Genomic DNA, 15,053 nt, shown 5'->3' with positions numbered 1-15,053 from the left:
GAAGATTATAACTAAAGTACCTTTTTCACGTTGATCCAGATATGTTGGAGTTGTTTACATGGCTCTATCCTTAAGCTACCTCTCCCTTCTCTCCCTTCTTGCTGCTTGGTTGCACCTTGAAAATGTCCGTTCAAGGTTTTTTCATTTCTACATTTATATTCTGTAGCCACCTCTCCCTTCTTGTTGTTTGGTTGTACCTTGAAAATGTCCGTTTAAGGTTTTTTCATTTTTTGCTGTAATTTCTCGTTTCATGCTCTTCCCAACTCAGAAAAAGCCTTGTTGTGACTTTTGCAATAATATTTTTTCCTTACTACACTTATTTTTTTCAGGTATTATACATTTTCCTCAAATTTTCAGAAATCAACTTTACCTATACACATGTTGCTTCCTCACCACACCACTACTCCCCCTCTATCACGTTCTATTCATCCACCTCCCCCACATCCTTCTAATTTCCTCTTCCTATTTATATATAGGTTGTATGCATTATATTAGATTAAAAGTGTGTACCACTTAAAATATGAGAATTTTGCATTGAAAATTTTATTTATAATCCAGACTCATACTTTAATATTTGTGTTACATATTCTTCGATAATTCTTCCCCATTTGCTTTCCTTTTCTAAAGATAATATTATTTCTTTCATTCTATATATTTCATATATAATTCTAATTCTCACTCATACACATATTTACATCATGTTTTTTCTCCATAAAGTTGCGTTAAGCTGTAGTTTTTTGGAAGGGATATATGGCAATGTGTTACCACTGAAATCACAACGAAAAATAAAATAAACTTTTTGAAGAAGTTAAAAAACATATTGACTTTAATCATCATATTGATTAAAGCCATTTTGAAAAACGTTATTTTTTTAATAACTGATTTTTTGTGAGCATCTATTAGCTTTTGTAACTGATTTTTTTTTTAGAAGAATAAGATATATTTGATATTAAAGCCTTTTCTTATTTAATAAATTAATAAATGAGTCATATATAACTCAGATATTTCACTTAAAAGCAAATTACGTAAGTATGTTGGTAACCATAACAAATTAGCAAGCACAGAGCAGACAGTCGAAGGACGTAAAACACAAGCATCATATGAAGGCTCAATTTATTCATTATTTATGGTAGAAAAAGCCATGTGGAGCTCTACTTATTTTTGTTACATCATCCGACACCTTCATTCCACACTCACTGTGAGCTCTCTCACTTGTATCTTACTAGAAACTTATTCAGTAGAGAGTGTCCAAAATAGAAGATAATGGACCCTTTCTTCCCTTACGATCCTCCTCCCTTTGCTGTTGCTCAGGCTGTGCATCCGTAAAGTGGGAATCACTCTGCTTGTTTATCAACTTCTCAACCTTCTCACCAGATGCAGGGAAGGTAACATCCAACACCTCTGTAGGTATCTCGCTCATCACATTGTCTTCCTCACCTTCAATTTTTCAATCACACGTTACCAATTGTAAATTAAACAACTTCCAATTCAAGAATAAAACAAACAAGATCGACCAGATATACCTGCAAGGAAGTTCCTCTGGTTGTTCTCAGCATTGATACCGAAAGCAATGAAATTTAGATTGGAGGTTGCGGTGATGGCAACTGGATAAGATGCTGGGATAACAAATACATCGTCTTCAGACACCTCAGCTCTATACCTCTGCACTTCCCAGCTTTCCTCTTGCTGCTGCTGTTGCTGTTCTCTTTGCCCAACAAGTTCAATATTTGCTTCTCCTTTATTAACCACTAGTATCACTATGGCCTTTGAATTGTAGTTGGGCATAAGAAGACCTCCCTAAATTTGTTAACAAACAAATATATCTATGTAATTATAATTCCCATACTCATGTTTTCTAACTAAACAAATAATATGTAGAACTCAACAACGGAGTTTGATTATACGGTTTTCTTCGAATTTACCTCTTTCATATCCACAGAAGTGAGGAACACATCCAAGTCTCGAAGCTGGGGGTTTTTCTCCGGGGTGATCTCATGCAACCTTCCAAACTTGTTGGAATAGATAGGTTTTTGGCTTCTCAGGTTGAATGGTTCATTTTGGGAGGAAAGGGATTTCTTTGAAGTAGATTTAGCATGCTTCATCAGTTCCCGAATCTGTTCCCTTTTAAGTTGCACAATCACTCCTTCTTGCTGACTCTCCTCGTCTTGCTGTTTCTGTTCCTCCTCTCCAAACAGAACCCTGTTTATCTCCTTGTAGTCACTCTAAAAATCATGCAAATAAAGATAATGATATCATTCAACAGGTGTGACATTTAGACAAACAACTGGCTTAATGGAAACGCAAATATATAGTTAGATGTTGTGTTCTCGCTTACATCGAAGGAGGCCTCTAGAATATTCTTGCTGAATCCTTGCAAGTAGGATTGTTGGGCTTCTGTGCTAGATAGGAAAAAGTCCTACAGGCCAAGCATTTATCATCTCATGTGAAGAAAAATTTACAAGTTAGAATAAAAAAAAATTAGTTCGGAAAGCAGTACTTGAAATCTGTGAGGATTGTTAACGGGTACGGCGAGTTTGACTATTCTGAGATTCTCGTTGTCGTCAGGGTTAACCAAAAAGAAAGTGGTTCCTGCAGGGATCTTCTGAGCATGGCCTTGCTCAAGAATGTAGGAGTCTCTGCCGTCAGGGTTCACCAAGGTGAGTATGGCTCTCCCTGTAATTAACAAATTGATTACAATCAATGGTGCAGGAGAAGCAAGTGTGATGATTTTGAGTGAGTAGCGATTAGTTGATTACTTACCATTAAGGACAACTAGGAGGAAATCGGCATCAGCATGGTGAGGAAGAAGGAGGGTGTTGGGTTTGGACTTGAACTCTACAACACGGTAGTTTTCAAGATTCTGAATTTGTTTGGAGCGTTGGTCGAACCTCTGGAGGACACGAAGGTGACCATATTGGTTTCTGAATAGAGTGTGGAACCACCTGTCAGAGTCGAAGTAGAAGGGGTTATTTTGTCCTCTTGATTCCGACTCTTCTTGGCTCTCTTGGTGTTCCCGGTGTACAATGCCGAAGGAGACAGAAAGTGATGCAAGGAAAAGAATTCCCAGCAACAGCAGCCGTGGAACCCTTGCTCTCATCATAGTGTAGTAGTATTAGTGAATATCGGGTGAGTTATAATACGATACTTGATGGATGAGGAAAACAGGGAGCGATTATGGGTATTTATATATGCAAGAGAGAGGGGTGTTGATAACACGTATATACATTTGGCCTGGGGATTGCATGCAGAATGACGTGTGTTGAATTGAAAATAAGTGTGATGGTGGAAGAGATAGAGGTGGCTTGTGATTACGATGGAGGTGGATTGCGAGCATTGGCTGTGGACGCAGAACCATGCAATGTGTTGGTGTGTGGGTTAAGATGGTGAGCGATTTGAAGTGCATGTTGACCACGTGTTGCTGTGCATGGCATTTAGACATACATGGACGCGGCGATCGTAATAAGTTGAGTGAGGTTGCGTGATTCCTTTTGTGTCTGTGTTGTCCTTTTTCCTGCGTTATTTGTCTTTTTTCTTGCCAAGCATCCATGCATGATCCAAGAGACTACAGAGTCCTATGACACTGCACAGTAATTGCTGTAATTATGGACTTACATTTTATCAAGGGAAAGCACCAAGATACACTAAAAATATAAGTAATTGTTCAGTACGGTCTATTATGTTTAAACTACATAATAAGCTGCAATGTAAAATGTTTCACTTAAAGCCTTCCATCTGTATGTACTTTTATACATTTAATCAAATAATAATATTTTTGCATTCTTTTCAAATTATTTTATATTTAAAAAAATATATAATTAAAGTCATTGACGTTTACAGTAAATCCTTAAAACAATAACATAGAACGAAATAATCAATAACTATAGAGCTCTTCAGGACAAGGCCTAGTTTATTTTTGGAAACAATAAATTTAAATCTATCAACTGTTTGAAGTATATAAAAACTAACCTTTCAATTTTTTGAATCAATTAGATCTTTCTGATATAAAAGATAAAGACTTTACTAAATTACATAGTTTCATTAAAAACCCCAAATTGATTAAAATAGAAGATTTGATTATCTAATTTTTTTAGACAAAAAGTTATATATATATATATATATATATATATATATATATATATATATATATATATATATATATATATATATATATATATATATATATATATATATATATATATACGGTGTCTTAAATTCTTATACAAAATTTAAAATAAAAATTTTATTTACTTACATCTTTATGTCTATTGTGAGTGAGATTTTTGTCTATTTTTATATAAATATATGAATATATTCACGATCGTACTTATTTTATAATATTTTAAATATTAATTAAGTGATTAGAATTTATAAGTAAATGATCAAGGACCTCTCAACAACAGAAACTATGAACCTCTCAGCTCAATAGAAATTAGGGATCTCTCAACAAAAGTAAATCTTAGGACCTCTCAGTAGGGGTGGGCAAAAAATCTAATTTTCTTGATCCAATCCACTTTTGCTCCAATCCAATCCATTTATAATCCATTTTATTAAAAATCCAATCCATTTAATGGATCTGTATTTCAATCTAATCTACATTTTATATATTTTATGGATTGAATATCCATTTTATAAATCAAGATTTTTAAATATGGATAATCCAAAAAATCCAATCCAAATTTTCAATTTAAATTTTTAGTTGGGTTAGACTAAAGGTTGAGATGGACTATGCTAAATTCAGACTTGGACGGGCCTTGCTCGATGACCTATACGGATCCGGCAGATCCGACGACCATAAGAGGTTGGGCGGGCCTAAAGATATGAACGGGCTAGGCGGGTCTGACAAACCGAATGAGTCGATCGGGCCCAACAATATGAAAAATTTGAGTGAGCCTGATGACCCGAACGGGCTAGGCGGGCCCAATGACCCGACGAGCCAGGTAGACCTGAAGACCCGAACGGGCCAAATAGGTCCGAAGACCCGAACGGGCCAAGTGAGCTTGAAGACCCAAACGAGCCAGGCATGTTCGAAGATCCAAACGAGCCAGGCAGGTTCGAAGATCCGAACGAGCCAAGCGAGCTCGATGACCCGAATGGGTGAAGTGGGCTCGCAGAACCGAATGGATCAGGCGGGCCCGATGACCTTAACAGGTAAGGCTGACCCGAAAACCTGAACGGGTCAGGCGGACCCGAAGACCTGAACGGGTCAAGCAAACCCAAAAACCCAAACGGGCCAGGCAGACCCAAACGAGCCTTAAGACCTAAATGGGCACGATGACACGAACGTTTCAAACGGACCTGATGACTCGGACGACCTAGACAGACCCGAAAACCCGGACGGGCCCGACGACCTGGACGAGCCAGACAACCCAGACGTGCTCGACGACCCGGACGGGCCTGACGACCTACACATGCCTTACGACCCGGATGGCACGACGACACGAACGGGTCCAATGACCTGGACGGGCCCAACTTCCCAGACAGACTCATTCGTGTCATCGGGTCTGTCCGGGTCGTAAGGCTTGTTCGGGTAGTCGAGTCTGCCCGGGTTATCGGGCTCGTCTAGGTCGTTTGGGTCATCAGACTCGTTTGTGTCGTCCAGGTTGTCGATCCCGTCCAGGTTATCAGACCCGTTTGAGTCGTCGCGTCCATTCGAGTCGTCAGGCCCGTCCAGGTCATCGGGCCCGTTCAAGTCGTTGGACCCATCCGTTTTGTAAGGCATGTCCAGGTCGTCCGACCTATTCGGGTCGTCGTGCTTATCCTGATCTATTTTAAAAAATAATATATTTTTCATGTTGAAGATGAAAGTCCATGGGTTGACTCTGACCCATAGGGCTTTTGTAGGGTTTTTGGTCTTGTGGGCTTCTTTGATGGTGGCTTTTTTGGCCTTAGCCCACATGGGCCAGGGCCAAGCCTTGTGGGCTGGGCCAAATTGACACATCTATGGGTCGGCATAACGACTCAGACGGGTCGTGCCTAACGACCTGTACAAACTGAGTCGTGTTGTCCTTAATGACACAAGTTTTAAAAAATTCAATTTATTTCTTTTATAAAAAGTGAATTCTGGATTTTGAACTTGATCCAAATATTTGGATTGGATTTAAATCTTGATCCAAATATTTGGATATGAATTTTAAAAAAATCCAAACTACTTTTACTAAAAAAATGGATTTGGGTTGAAAGTCTAATCCAATTATTTGGATCTAAACTGGATGTGGATTGGATCATTAAAAATCCAATCCATGCCCACCCCTACCTCTCAGCATATGACCTCTCAGTAGTGATTAGATACCTCTTAGCAAATGACAAGGGACCTCTTAACAAGTGACCAGGGGTGTCCCAACAGAGCCCATGGATCTTTCACCAAAGACCATGGACCTCTCAGCAAGTGACTAAGAACCTTCAACAAATACCAAGACCTGTCAGCAAAGACCAGGAACCTCTCAACAAGTAACAAGGGACCTCTCAACAGAGATCAGGGACCTCTCAGTAGAGATCAACAGAGATCAGAGACCTCTGAGTAAAGACTATGGATCTCTCGACAAGTGACAAGGGATTTCACAAGTAACTAGAACCTCAACAGGGATCAAGGACCTCTTAGTAGAGACCACAAACCTTTTAGCACAGATAATGGACCTCTAAGCGAGTGACTAAAGAATCTCTTTATGTTATCGCGATTGTGTGTACACATTTTTTAAATATGCGTGATATTAATGGGTGATGATAATATAACATTATTAAATTAATATATAAAATAAAATTATATTTATTAAAAATAAAATGAAATATATAAAAAAAATGAAAGAATAATTTTTGATAATTAGAAAAAAAAAGTTTATAAAAATAATGATGAATTTTTAAAAATTTAATAAATAATTATGTTTTGAAAAGTAAATTGATATTTTGAGAAAATCTCTTTATATATTAATATTAGAAAATTGTTTTTTTTTAGATATTATTATAGATAAAGAATAATATTAGACAATAATTTTGTATAGAATTTATTTTTTTCATGTTTTATTTTTTACCTTGAATTCCATTCTAACTATTTATATAATAATTTATGGATTTCATTTTAACTTATTAATCTATATGTAGTCCCACCTGTCAAACTGTCAAATCTTGATAAGAATAGAGAAACTACCAAGAGAGAAGGCATTCCCCATCAAACTAAACGTGGAAAAGCAACCCGTGTATTTTGAAACAGAGAAACAGGCAGAAAACTCAAGAATTCAAATTCAAAAAGGAAGGTTGTTGATGATGCCTCAAGATTAATCCTTGGGATTCATCTTTTATATCGGTCCTACCATATTCATCTTTTGTGGCTCTCAGTTATCATTTCCAAGAGGCATTGGTCCTGAGGGGTTTTGTGCATGAACAAAATATGTACATCAAGCGTCATTTTCGGTGTTCATCTTGATCATAGAAGTGAATTCTTTATAATGAAGACTTGATCTTGTCATTGCCATGTTTCTGAAACAACGTAATTTCTCTGTCTTCATTCTCCTATTTTTTTTAGTTGTTTTTTTCTTGCGCCCTTGTTGATGATTTGTTCTGGGCGAAACAATTTGGCTGTCTGTATTGTATCTTTCTTGGTACCGTACATCTTTCTTGAATTGCTTACTTTCATCGACTCTTATGAACCAAGACAAACACTTTGCCACTGAAAGTAATTCAAACTCGTGTCAACCATTCAGTTATATTAACTGGTTTTGTCGGTTAATTTTAGCTAAGGAGAAAACAGGCAGTTGAAGAAGACAACAAAAGCATTGCATGCTGCTCGATTTATTTATTATTTAGTCATAGACGCTACGTAGAGCTCGAGTTCTAGTTAACTAGTCCGATACTTTCCTCGCTCACGCTGAGCGATTACAACATACATTTTATTTTAGTATACTCAGTAAAAAGCCTTCAAAATTGAATAGAGAGGATTTCTTCCTTTTTCCTTTTCTTGAGACTGCTTTTGCTGAGGCTGAGCGTTCACAAAGTACGACTCTGTCTGCTTCTTTATTAGCTTCACAGTCTCCTCACCAGACCCTGGAAACGCAACCTCCAGCACTTGCTTAGGTATATCGCTCATCACATTGTCTTTCTCACCTTCAAATTTTCAATTTTCAATCACGCATTAGCAATAGTAAACAACAAATCCCATCATTTATTCAAATTGATGGCGATATGTAATATATATACCTGCAAGGAAGTTTCTCTGATTGTTCTCAGCATTGATACCGAAAGCAAAGAAATTCAGGTTGGAGGTAGCGTTGATGGCTACTGGATAAGTTGCTGGGATTACAAGTACATCCTCGTCAGACAACTCAGCTCTATACCTCTGAACTTCCCCACTTTCCTCTTGTTGCTGTTCTCTTACTCCAACAAGCTCAGCGTTTGCTTCTCCTTCATTAACCACCAGCATGACCATAGCCTCTGAATTGTAGTGTGGTAGAAGAAGAGCTCCCTGAATTTGTGAGAAGAAAAATCGTTGTTTAATGTCTCAAAAGTAGATTCCAAACAAAAAAAAAAAAAAAGGTGAATAGAAATCAATGGTCCAGTTACCTCCTTCATATCCACAAAACTGACGAAGACATCCATGTCGCGAAGCTGAGGATTTTTCTCTGGAGTGATCTCATAGAATCTTCCCAACGTGTTGGAGTAGATGGGGCTGCCGCTTCTCAAGTTGAATGGCTTATCTTTAGAAGAAATAGTTTTCTTTGAACTAGATTTGGCATGTTTGCTCAGCTCCCGAATCTGTTCCTTTGACAGTTTCACAATCACTCCCTTCTGCTGACTCTCCTCGTCGTCCTGCTGCTGCCCCTCCTCCTCTCCAAACAGAACCCTGTTTATCTCCTTGAATTGGGTCTGTGCAACCGTAAAATACACAACACAATTAAACGTAATAATAACATATAAATTGAAAATTTAGACAAACCTTTAAAAGGAGATGAAAATAATTAGATGGAGTATTGCTTGCTTACATCGAACGTGGCCTCCAGAATATTCTTGCTGAACCCTTGCAAGTAGGATTGTTGGAATTCAGTGCTAGATAGGAAGAAATTCTGCAGAAAAAAGAAAAAGATTGATCTTTTGGAAACAAATTAGAAGAAGAATTAATCAAATAATTCATTATAAAGAAAAAAGAAGTACCTCAATTCTGCCAGGGCTGTTAACGGGTCTGGCAAGTGCCATTACTTTCAGTGTTTCCTCGTTGTCAGGGTTAATCAAATACAAAGTTGTCCCTGCAGGGATTTTCTGAACGTCGCCACTCTGAAGGTTGTAAGAGTCTCTTTCGTCGGGGTTCTCGAGGGTAAGTATGGCTCTCCCTGTAATTAAAAATATTAGTTACCGTTAACCATAGAAGCCGAAGCAAGTGGTGATGTTGATTAATTACCGCTGAGGATGATGATGATGTAATCAGCGTCGACATGGTGGGGGAGAAGGAGGGTGTGGGGTTTGAGCTGGGTTTCCAAAAGACGGTAGTCTTGAAGATTCTGAAGTTGTTTGGATTGTTGGTCGAACCTCTGGAGGAGGCGAATGTGACCATGTGAGTTCTTGAAGAAAGTGAAGAACCTGTTAGAGCTGAAGTAAAAAGGGTTCTTTTGTTTTCTTGATGACTCAGAACCTTCACTCTCATGGTGCTGCTCATGTTCGCGAGGTCGGCGAGGGATAGGGATAGGGAATGGGATAGGGAATGGACGTTGTTGTCTGCTTTCATCTTCTTTCTCTTCCTCCTCCTGTGGTCGTGGTCGTGGTAGTGAATGTTCTCTTTCTTGATGTTCTTTATCCTCATTAAGGAGATTGCAACGAGCGTGGCATGCTTGGTGCCTGTACGTGTTTTTCTCGCTGCTGCAACTCCGGAGGCACTTGTTGTGACTGAGGTTCTCCTTTTCCCAGTACGCAATGCCAAATGAGAGTGAAACTGAGGCCAGGAAAACAACTCCCAGCAACAGCAACAATGGGAACCGCGATCTCATCATAGTATCTTTAATTAATTACTACTGTGACTCTGAATGATGAAGGTGGAGCGAGATTTCGGGTATTTATAGCTAAAGAAGAGATGTGAGTGTTGTTAACAGCGAAGCACATTTGGGCGGTGGTTGACATGCAGAATGACGAGTGTTGAAATGAACAAAATCCGGTTGCTTTGTCTGTGGTTTGAGTTGGTGATGTTGGGTTGCATGCTGGACACCTTTGTGAGTACGTGTTATTGCGCATGGCATTTGGGGTCCAGTTCTATTAGATTCCTGGACTTTGGCGGTTAGTAGACAAGTGAAACCAAGTGACAGTGGGTGTAGAAGTTTTATTTCATTTTTATCGGAGTCCTTTAAATGGGTTAGAATTTGCGAATTAACTTAGATTATTATAGATTTGAGTTAGGTTGGGTTAAATTTTTTTTACAAATTTTAATGTGGATTGATTTTTGATTTGATTCACTTAGAATCTGATTCATTAAGGTTGAACCTGTGGTGAGCCGGCTCACCTATCCACAAATAAAGGATGATACAAGTATTTTTTGTTAAGTTAGATTTTGCATCTAGGTCAGATTAGGTTGTTTTTTTAGCCAACACATAAATAATTTATATTTGGTTTAAATAATGATTTGGTTCTAGTTTTTGTTCGATTTTTTCAATTTGGTCATACTTTTAATTTTTTTAAGTTGGTCTTAATATTCGTCAATTTTATTCAATTTAGTCATTTTTGCTACCGCTAAAATAGTTAACAGATTGTGAACAATAACTGTCACGTTTCAATTAGTTCCTATGTTTTAAAAATAAACTCAAACTAATCAATTTTGTTAACTTGGTATTAAAGTTGTCTTTGTACGTAACACATGTCAGTTTCTAGTATTTTTCATTTTATTTTCATTTTTTTAAGTTTTTTTATTTTGTCAATGCCACTTGTCATGTCTTAGTGTCACATGGTAGTGTCAGTTTCACATAGGAATGTCAAAAAAATTAGCACTCACGGGTATCCACGGATAAAACCCGTAACGGGTAGAAAACGGATATTAAAAATGGATACTCGCTACCCGTACGGGTACTTTTTATACCCGCATGTTAACGGGACGAGTACGGGTATCATAGTATCCGTACCCATAGATACCCGTACCCGCTAAACTTACACCCCTTGACATTCTTCTCTTTCCTTTCTTTGAAATTAAGCATATACATCAAACCTTATATAGACAATGACGTTTATGGTATGCTTGTGGTCAAATGATGGAATCAAAATAGAAATACTTGGCACGTGACAATTGAGGTTTATTATTTGTTTATTTTTCAGGAATCAATCGGAGAAAGTTGATTTGTTGATCAAAGCACTAATTAAAGAATTTTTATTAGCTTGAACGTCATTTCATATTTACTTTTACAATTATTTGAACTTTATTTAAAATTTATGACAGTGATATATTTTATTTTTTTATTTGAAATTATGTTTAAATATTTTTTTTTAAATAATTTTGTAAATAGCTGTGGGTATCGTGGATACCCGCGAATATGAAAAAAATGGACGGGTACCCGCATAACGGATACCTGACGGATATGGATACGGATACGGATACGAGGCAGATATTTATCCAGCGGATAGGGTATGGGGGAGCTACTACTCGTACCCTACCCGTCCCATTGACATCTCTAATCTCACATGACAGTGTTGGTGCCATGTATGTAATTCAGGTTCCTATATTTATTTTTCTGACTCAAATTGAGTCTCAATTTTGTTTAAAATTGAACAATGTTGGTCCTATCCAAAATTGGACCAAATAAGTAAGTAATAGGAATGACAAATAAACTTGTCTTGTGGGTATTGTCTGAATTTGTTATCATACTAACAAAGAATCTCTGCATTGATTGGATATGAGATTGAAAATATCTAACTTTTTTAATTGGGTATGTGATGTATAACATCCTCACTATATCTCATCCTTATTTAAATTATTAAAATATTAAGTCTATTAAGTAACCATATATATATTATACACTTTCTATATTTTATTTTTTCTATATTTTATTTTTTCTATTTTTTTTGGTTTGTTATAAAATTCATTAGTATCTCCAAAATATTTATTTTTGATTTTATCATAACATTTATAACATTTATCTAATTATGTTTAAATAATATATATCAAATAAATATTTTTTATGTCTTACTATTTTCTAATATTTTTATTTATTATATTTTTCTTTTCACATGAACCTTTCATTTGTTTTATTTTTCTTTTCACATGAACCTTACTAAAATAATTTTTATAATCTTTCAATCATTAATCATTAATTAGGTTTAGGTTGATATTTAATTTCTTTTTTATTAAAACAATTGTTGATATTTAATTTCTTTTTCATATTTCTTAATTATACATTGCAAAATTGTGTTTTTTATGATGTCCCTTATTGGAGGGCATCAACTGTAATTCATCAAGATTCCTCACTATTACATTAAATTGGAATAAACTACATGTTTGGCAAGATTAGTAAAATTAGAGTAAACTACATGTTTGGCAAGATTAAGGAAAATTAGAGTTGATCAAGGTATATTCAATCTAATTACCGATAAGATTAAGGAAAATTAGAATTCAACAAAGCATATTCAATTTAATTACAAAATTGAGAATGTTCTGTTTTTGAGTTTGATTACTTTGATATTCGAAAAACTCTTCCTGATATTTGTCATTTTTTTTTTTTCTTTATTCACTTTTTTATGATCATTGGTTGTCAAATGTTGTGTTTCTTTCCCTTCCATTTTGGTATCCACGAGCCATCCGTCAAATTAGCTTAGCAGAAAGCAGAGAGTTAACATAAAACACAAGCATCTTTATTTATATGCTCGATTTGTTTATTGATATAAGAAGTGAGGTGGAGCTCAGTTATTTGCTACATGGTCCGATACATATTTCTACGCTCTCTCTCTCTCTCTTTGAGCTCTTACACCATACATACATTTAGTTCATTCATACTTATTCACTCTTTCTTCCCTCTTTCTGTTGTTGCTCAGGCTGTGCATCAGTAAAGTGGGAATCACTCTGCTTGTTTATCAACTTCTCAACCTTCTCACCAGATGCAGGGAAGGTAACATCCAACACCTCTGTAGGTATCTCGCTCATCACATTGTCTTCCTCACCTTCAATTTTTCAATCACACGTTACCAATTGTAAATTAAACAACTTCCAATTCAAGAATAAAACAAACAAGATCGACCAGATATACCTGCAAGGAAGTTCCTCTGGTTGTTCTCAGCATTGATACCGAAAGCAATGAAATTTAGATTGGAGGTTGCGGTGATGGCAACTGGATAAGATGCTGGGATAACAAATACATCGTCTTCAGACACCTCAGCTCTATACCTCTGCACTTCCCAGCTTTCCTCTTGCTGCTGCTGTTGCTGTTCTCTTTGCCCAACAAGTTCAATATTTGCTTCTCCTTTATTAACCACTAGTATCACTATGGCCTTTGAATTGTAGTTGGGCATAAGAAGACCTCCCTAAATTTGTTAACAAACAAATATATCTATGTAATTATAATTCCCATACTCATGTTTTCTAACTAAACAAATAATATGTAGAACTCAACAACGGAGTTTGATTATACGGTTTTCTTCGAATTTACCTCTTTCATATCCACAGAAGTGAGGAACACATCCAAGTCTCGAAGCTGGGGGTTTTTCTCCGGGGTGATCTCATGCAACCTTCCAAACTTGTTGGAATAGATAGGTTTTTGGCTTCTCAGGTTGAATGGTTCATTTTGGGAGGAAAGGGATTTCTTTGAAGTAGATTTAGCATGCTTCATCAGTTCCCGAATCTGTTCCCTTTTAAGTTGCACAATCACTCCTTCTTGCTGACTCTCCTCGTCTTGCTGTTTCTGTTCCTCCTCTCCAAACAGAACCCTGTTTATCTCCTTGTAGTCACTCTAAAAATCATGCAAATAAAGATAATGATATCATTCAACAGGTGTGACATTTAGACAAACAACTGGCTTAATGGAAACGCAAATATATTCTTGCTTACATCGAAAGAGGCCTCTAGAATATTCTTGCTGAATCCTTGCAAGTAGGATTGTTGGGCTTCTGTGCTAGATAGGAAAAAGTCCTACAGGCCAAGCATTTATCATCTCATGTGAAGAAAAATTTACAAGTTAGAATAAAAAAAAATTAGTTCGGAAAGCAGTACTTGAAATCTGTGAGGATTGTTAACGGGTACGGCGAGTTTGACTATTCTGAGATTCTCGTTGTCGTCAGGGTTAACCAAAAAGAAAGTGGTTCCTGCAGGGATCTTCTGAGCATGGCCTTGCTCAAGAATGTAGGAGTCTCTGCCGTCAGGGTTCACCAAGGTGAGTATGGCTCTCCCTGTAATTAACAAATTGATTACAATCAATGGTGCAGGAGAAGCAAGTGTGATGATTTTGAGTGAGTAGCGATTAGTTGATTACTTACCATTAAGGACAACTAGGAGGAAATCGGCATCAGCATGGTGAGGAAGAAGGAGGGTGTTGGGTTTGGACTTGAACTCTACAACACGGTAGTTTTCAAGATTCTGAATTTGTTTGGAGCGTTGGTCGAACCTCTGGAGGACACGAAGGTGACCATATTGGTTTCTGAATAGAGTGTGGAACCACCTGTCAGAGTCGAAGTAGAAGGGGTTATTTTGTCCTCTTGGTTCCGACTCTTCTTGGCTCTCTTGGTGCTCCCGGTGTACAATGCCGAAGGAGACAGAAAGTGATGCCAGGAAAAGAACTCCCAGCAACAGCAGCAGTGGAACCCTTGCTCTCATCATAGTATAGTATTACTGAATATCGAGTGAGTTGCAATACAATACTTTGATGATGACTCTGAATGACGAAAAGGTTGAGCGAGATTGCGGGTATTTATGGCTAAAGAAGAGATGTGAGTGTTGTTAACATCGAAGGACATTTGGGCGGTGGTTAACATGCAGAATGACGAGTGTTGAAATGAACAAAATGGGGTTGTTTTATTTGTGTGCGGTGGTGGTTTGAGTTTGTGATGTTTTGGGTTTCATGGTAGACACCTTGGTGAGTACGTGTTGTTTCGCATGGCATTTGGGTCCAGTT

The 15,053-nt window shown here is 37.1% G+C and overlaps 3 protein-coding genes across 3 annotated transcripts; all 3 read right to left on the bottom strand.

Annotated features, from left to right (window-relative positions):
* Positions 1-1,096: 1,096 nt before the first annotated feature.
* LOC114192155 (beta-conglycinin beta subunit 1) lies at positions 1,097-3,157 on the bottom strand. Its single transcript, XM_028081778.2, has 6 exons — positions 2,761-3,157; positions 2,498-2,673; positions 2,336-2,416; positions 1,923-2,222; positions 1,524-1,797; positions 1,097-1,437 (listed from the first exon to the last, which is right to left on the bottom strand). Exons 1-6 carry the CDS (start codon positions 3,098-3,100, stop codon positions 1,235-1,237), a joined length of 1,374 nt encoding a protein of 457 aa, XP_027937579.1. The 5' UTR covers positions 3,101-3,157; the 3' UTR covers positions 1,097-1,234.
* Positions 3,158-7,745: 4,588 nt separating this feature from the next.
* LOC114192154 (beta-conglycinin beta subunit 1-like) lies at positions 7,746-10,014 on the bottom strand. Its single transcript, XM_028081777.2, has 6 exons — positions 9,383-10,014; positions 9,139-9,314; positions 8,970-9,050; positions 8,551-8,853; positions 8,188-8,452; positions 7,746-8,094 (listed from the first exon to the last, which is right to left on the bottom strand). Exons 1-6 carry the CDS (start codon positions 9,966-9,968, stop codon positions 7,895-7,897), a joined length of 1,611 nt encoding a protein of 536 aa, XP_027937578.1. The 5' UTR covers positions 9,969-10,014; the 3' UTR covers positions 7,746-7,894.
* A 2,768-nt stretch (positions 10,015-12,782) lies between these two features.
* On the bottom strand, positions 12,783-14,824 carry LOC114192157 (beta-conglycinin beta subunit 1-like). Its single transcript, XM_028081780.2, has 6 exons — positions 14,419-14,824; positions 14,156-14,331; positions 13,994-14,074; positions 13,596-13,895; positions 13,197-13,470; positions 12,783-13,110 (listed from the first exon to the last, which is right to left on the bottom strand). The coding sequence occupies exons 1-6, from the start codon at positions 14,756-14,758 to the stop codon at positions 12,947-12,949; spliced, it is 1,335 nt and encodes a 444-aa protein (XP_027937581.1). The 5' UTR covers positions 14,759-14,824; the 3' UTR covers positions 12,783-12,946.
* Between the last annotated feature and the right edge of the window lie 229 nt (positions 14,825-15,053).

The sequence above is a fragment of the Vigna unguiculata genome, chromosome 7, assembly GCF_037176805.1.
Source record: "Vigna unguiculata cultivar grain cowpea cultivar isolate G323 ecotype 2 chromosome 7, ASM3717680v1, whole genome shotgun sequence".
NCBI classification, from domain to species: Eukaryota; Viridiplantae; Streptophyta; class Magnoliopsida; order Fabales; family Fabaceae; genus Vigna; species Vigna unguiculata.
This window is presented reverse-complemented; position numbering and strand designations above follow the sequence as displayed.

What these genes read in the sequence shown, in the direction of transcription:
- LOC114192157 (XM_028081780.2), bottom strand. Translation starts at nt 14,758, where the DNA reads ATGATGAGAGCAAGGGTTCCACTGCTGCTGTTGCTGGGAGTTCTTTTC. An exon ending in TTCTAGAGGCCTCTTTCGAT is followed by an intron (nt 13,896 to 13,993) that starts GTAAGCAAGAAT and finishes CATGATTTTTAG; the next exon opens with AGTGACTACAAGGAGATAAA. An exon ending in CTTCTGTGGATATGAAAGAG is followed by an intron (nt 13,471 to 13,595) that starts GTAAATTCGAAG and finishes TAACAAATTTAG; the next exon opens with GGAGGTCTTCTTATGCCCAA.
- LOC114192155 (XM_028081778.2), bottom strand. Translation starts at nt 3,100, where the DNA reads ATGATGAGAGCAAGGGTTCCACGGCTGCTGTTGCTGGGAATTCTTTTC. An exon ending in CTTCTGTGGATATGAAAGAG is followed by an intron (nt 1,798 to 1,922) that starts GTAAATTCGAAG and finishes TAACAAATTTAG; the next exon opens with GGAGGTCTTCTTATGCCCAA. An exon ending in CCAGAGGAACTTCCTTGCAG is followed by an intron (nt 1,438 to 1,523) that starts GTATATCTGGTC and finishes GAAAAATTGAAG; the next exon opens with GTGAGGAAGACAATGTGATG.
- LOC114192154 (XM_028081777.2), bottom strand. Translation starts at nt 9,968, where the DNA reads ATGATGAGATCGCGGTTCCCATTGTTGCTGTTGCTGGGAGTTGTTTTC. An exon ending in GTTTTGTGGATATGAAGGAG is followed by an intron (nt 8,453 to 8,550) that starts GTAACTGGACCA and finishes TCACAAATTCAG; the next exon opens with GGAGCTCTTCTTCTACCACA. An exon ending in TCAGAGAAACTTCCTTGCAG is followed by an intron (nt 8,095 to 8,187) that starts GTATATATATTA and finishes GAAAATTTGAAG; the next exon opens with GTGAGAAAGACAATGTGATG.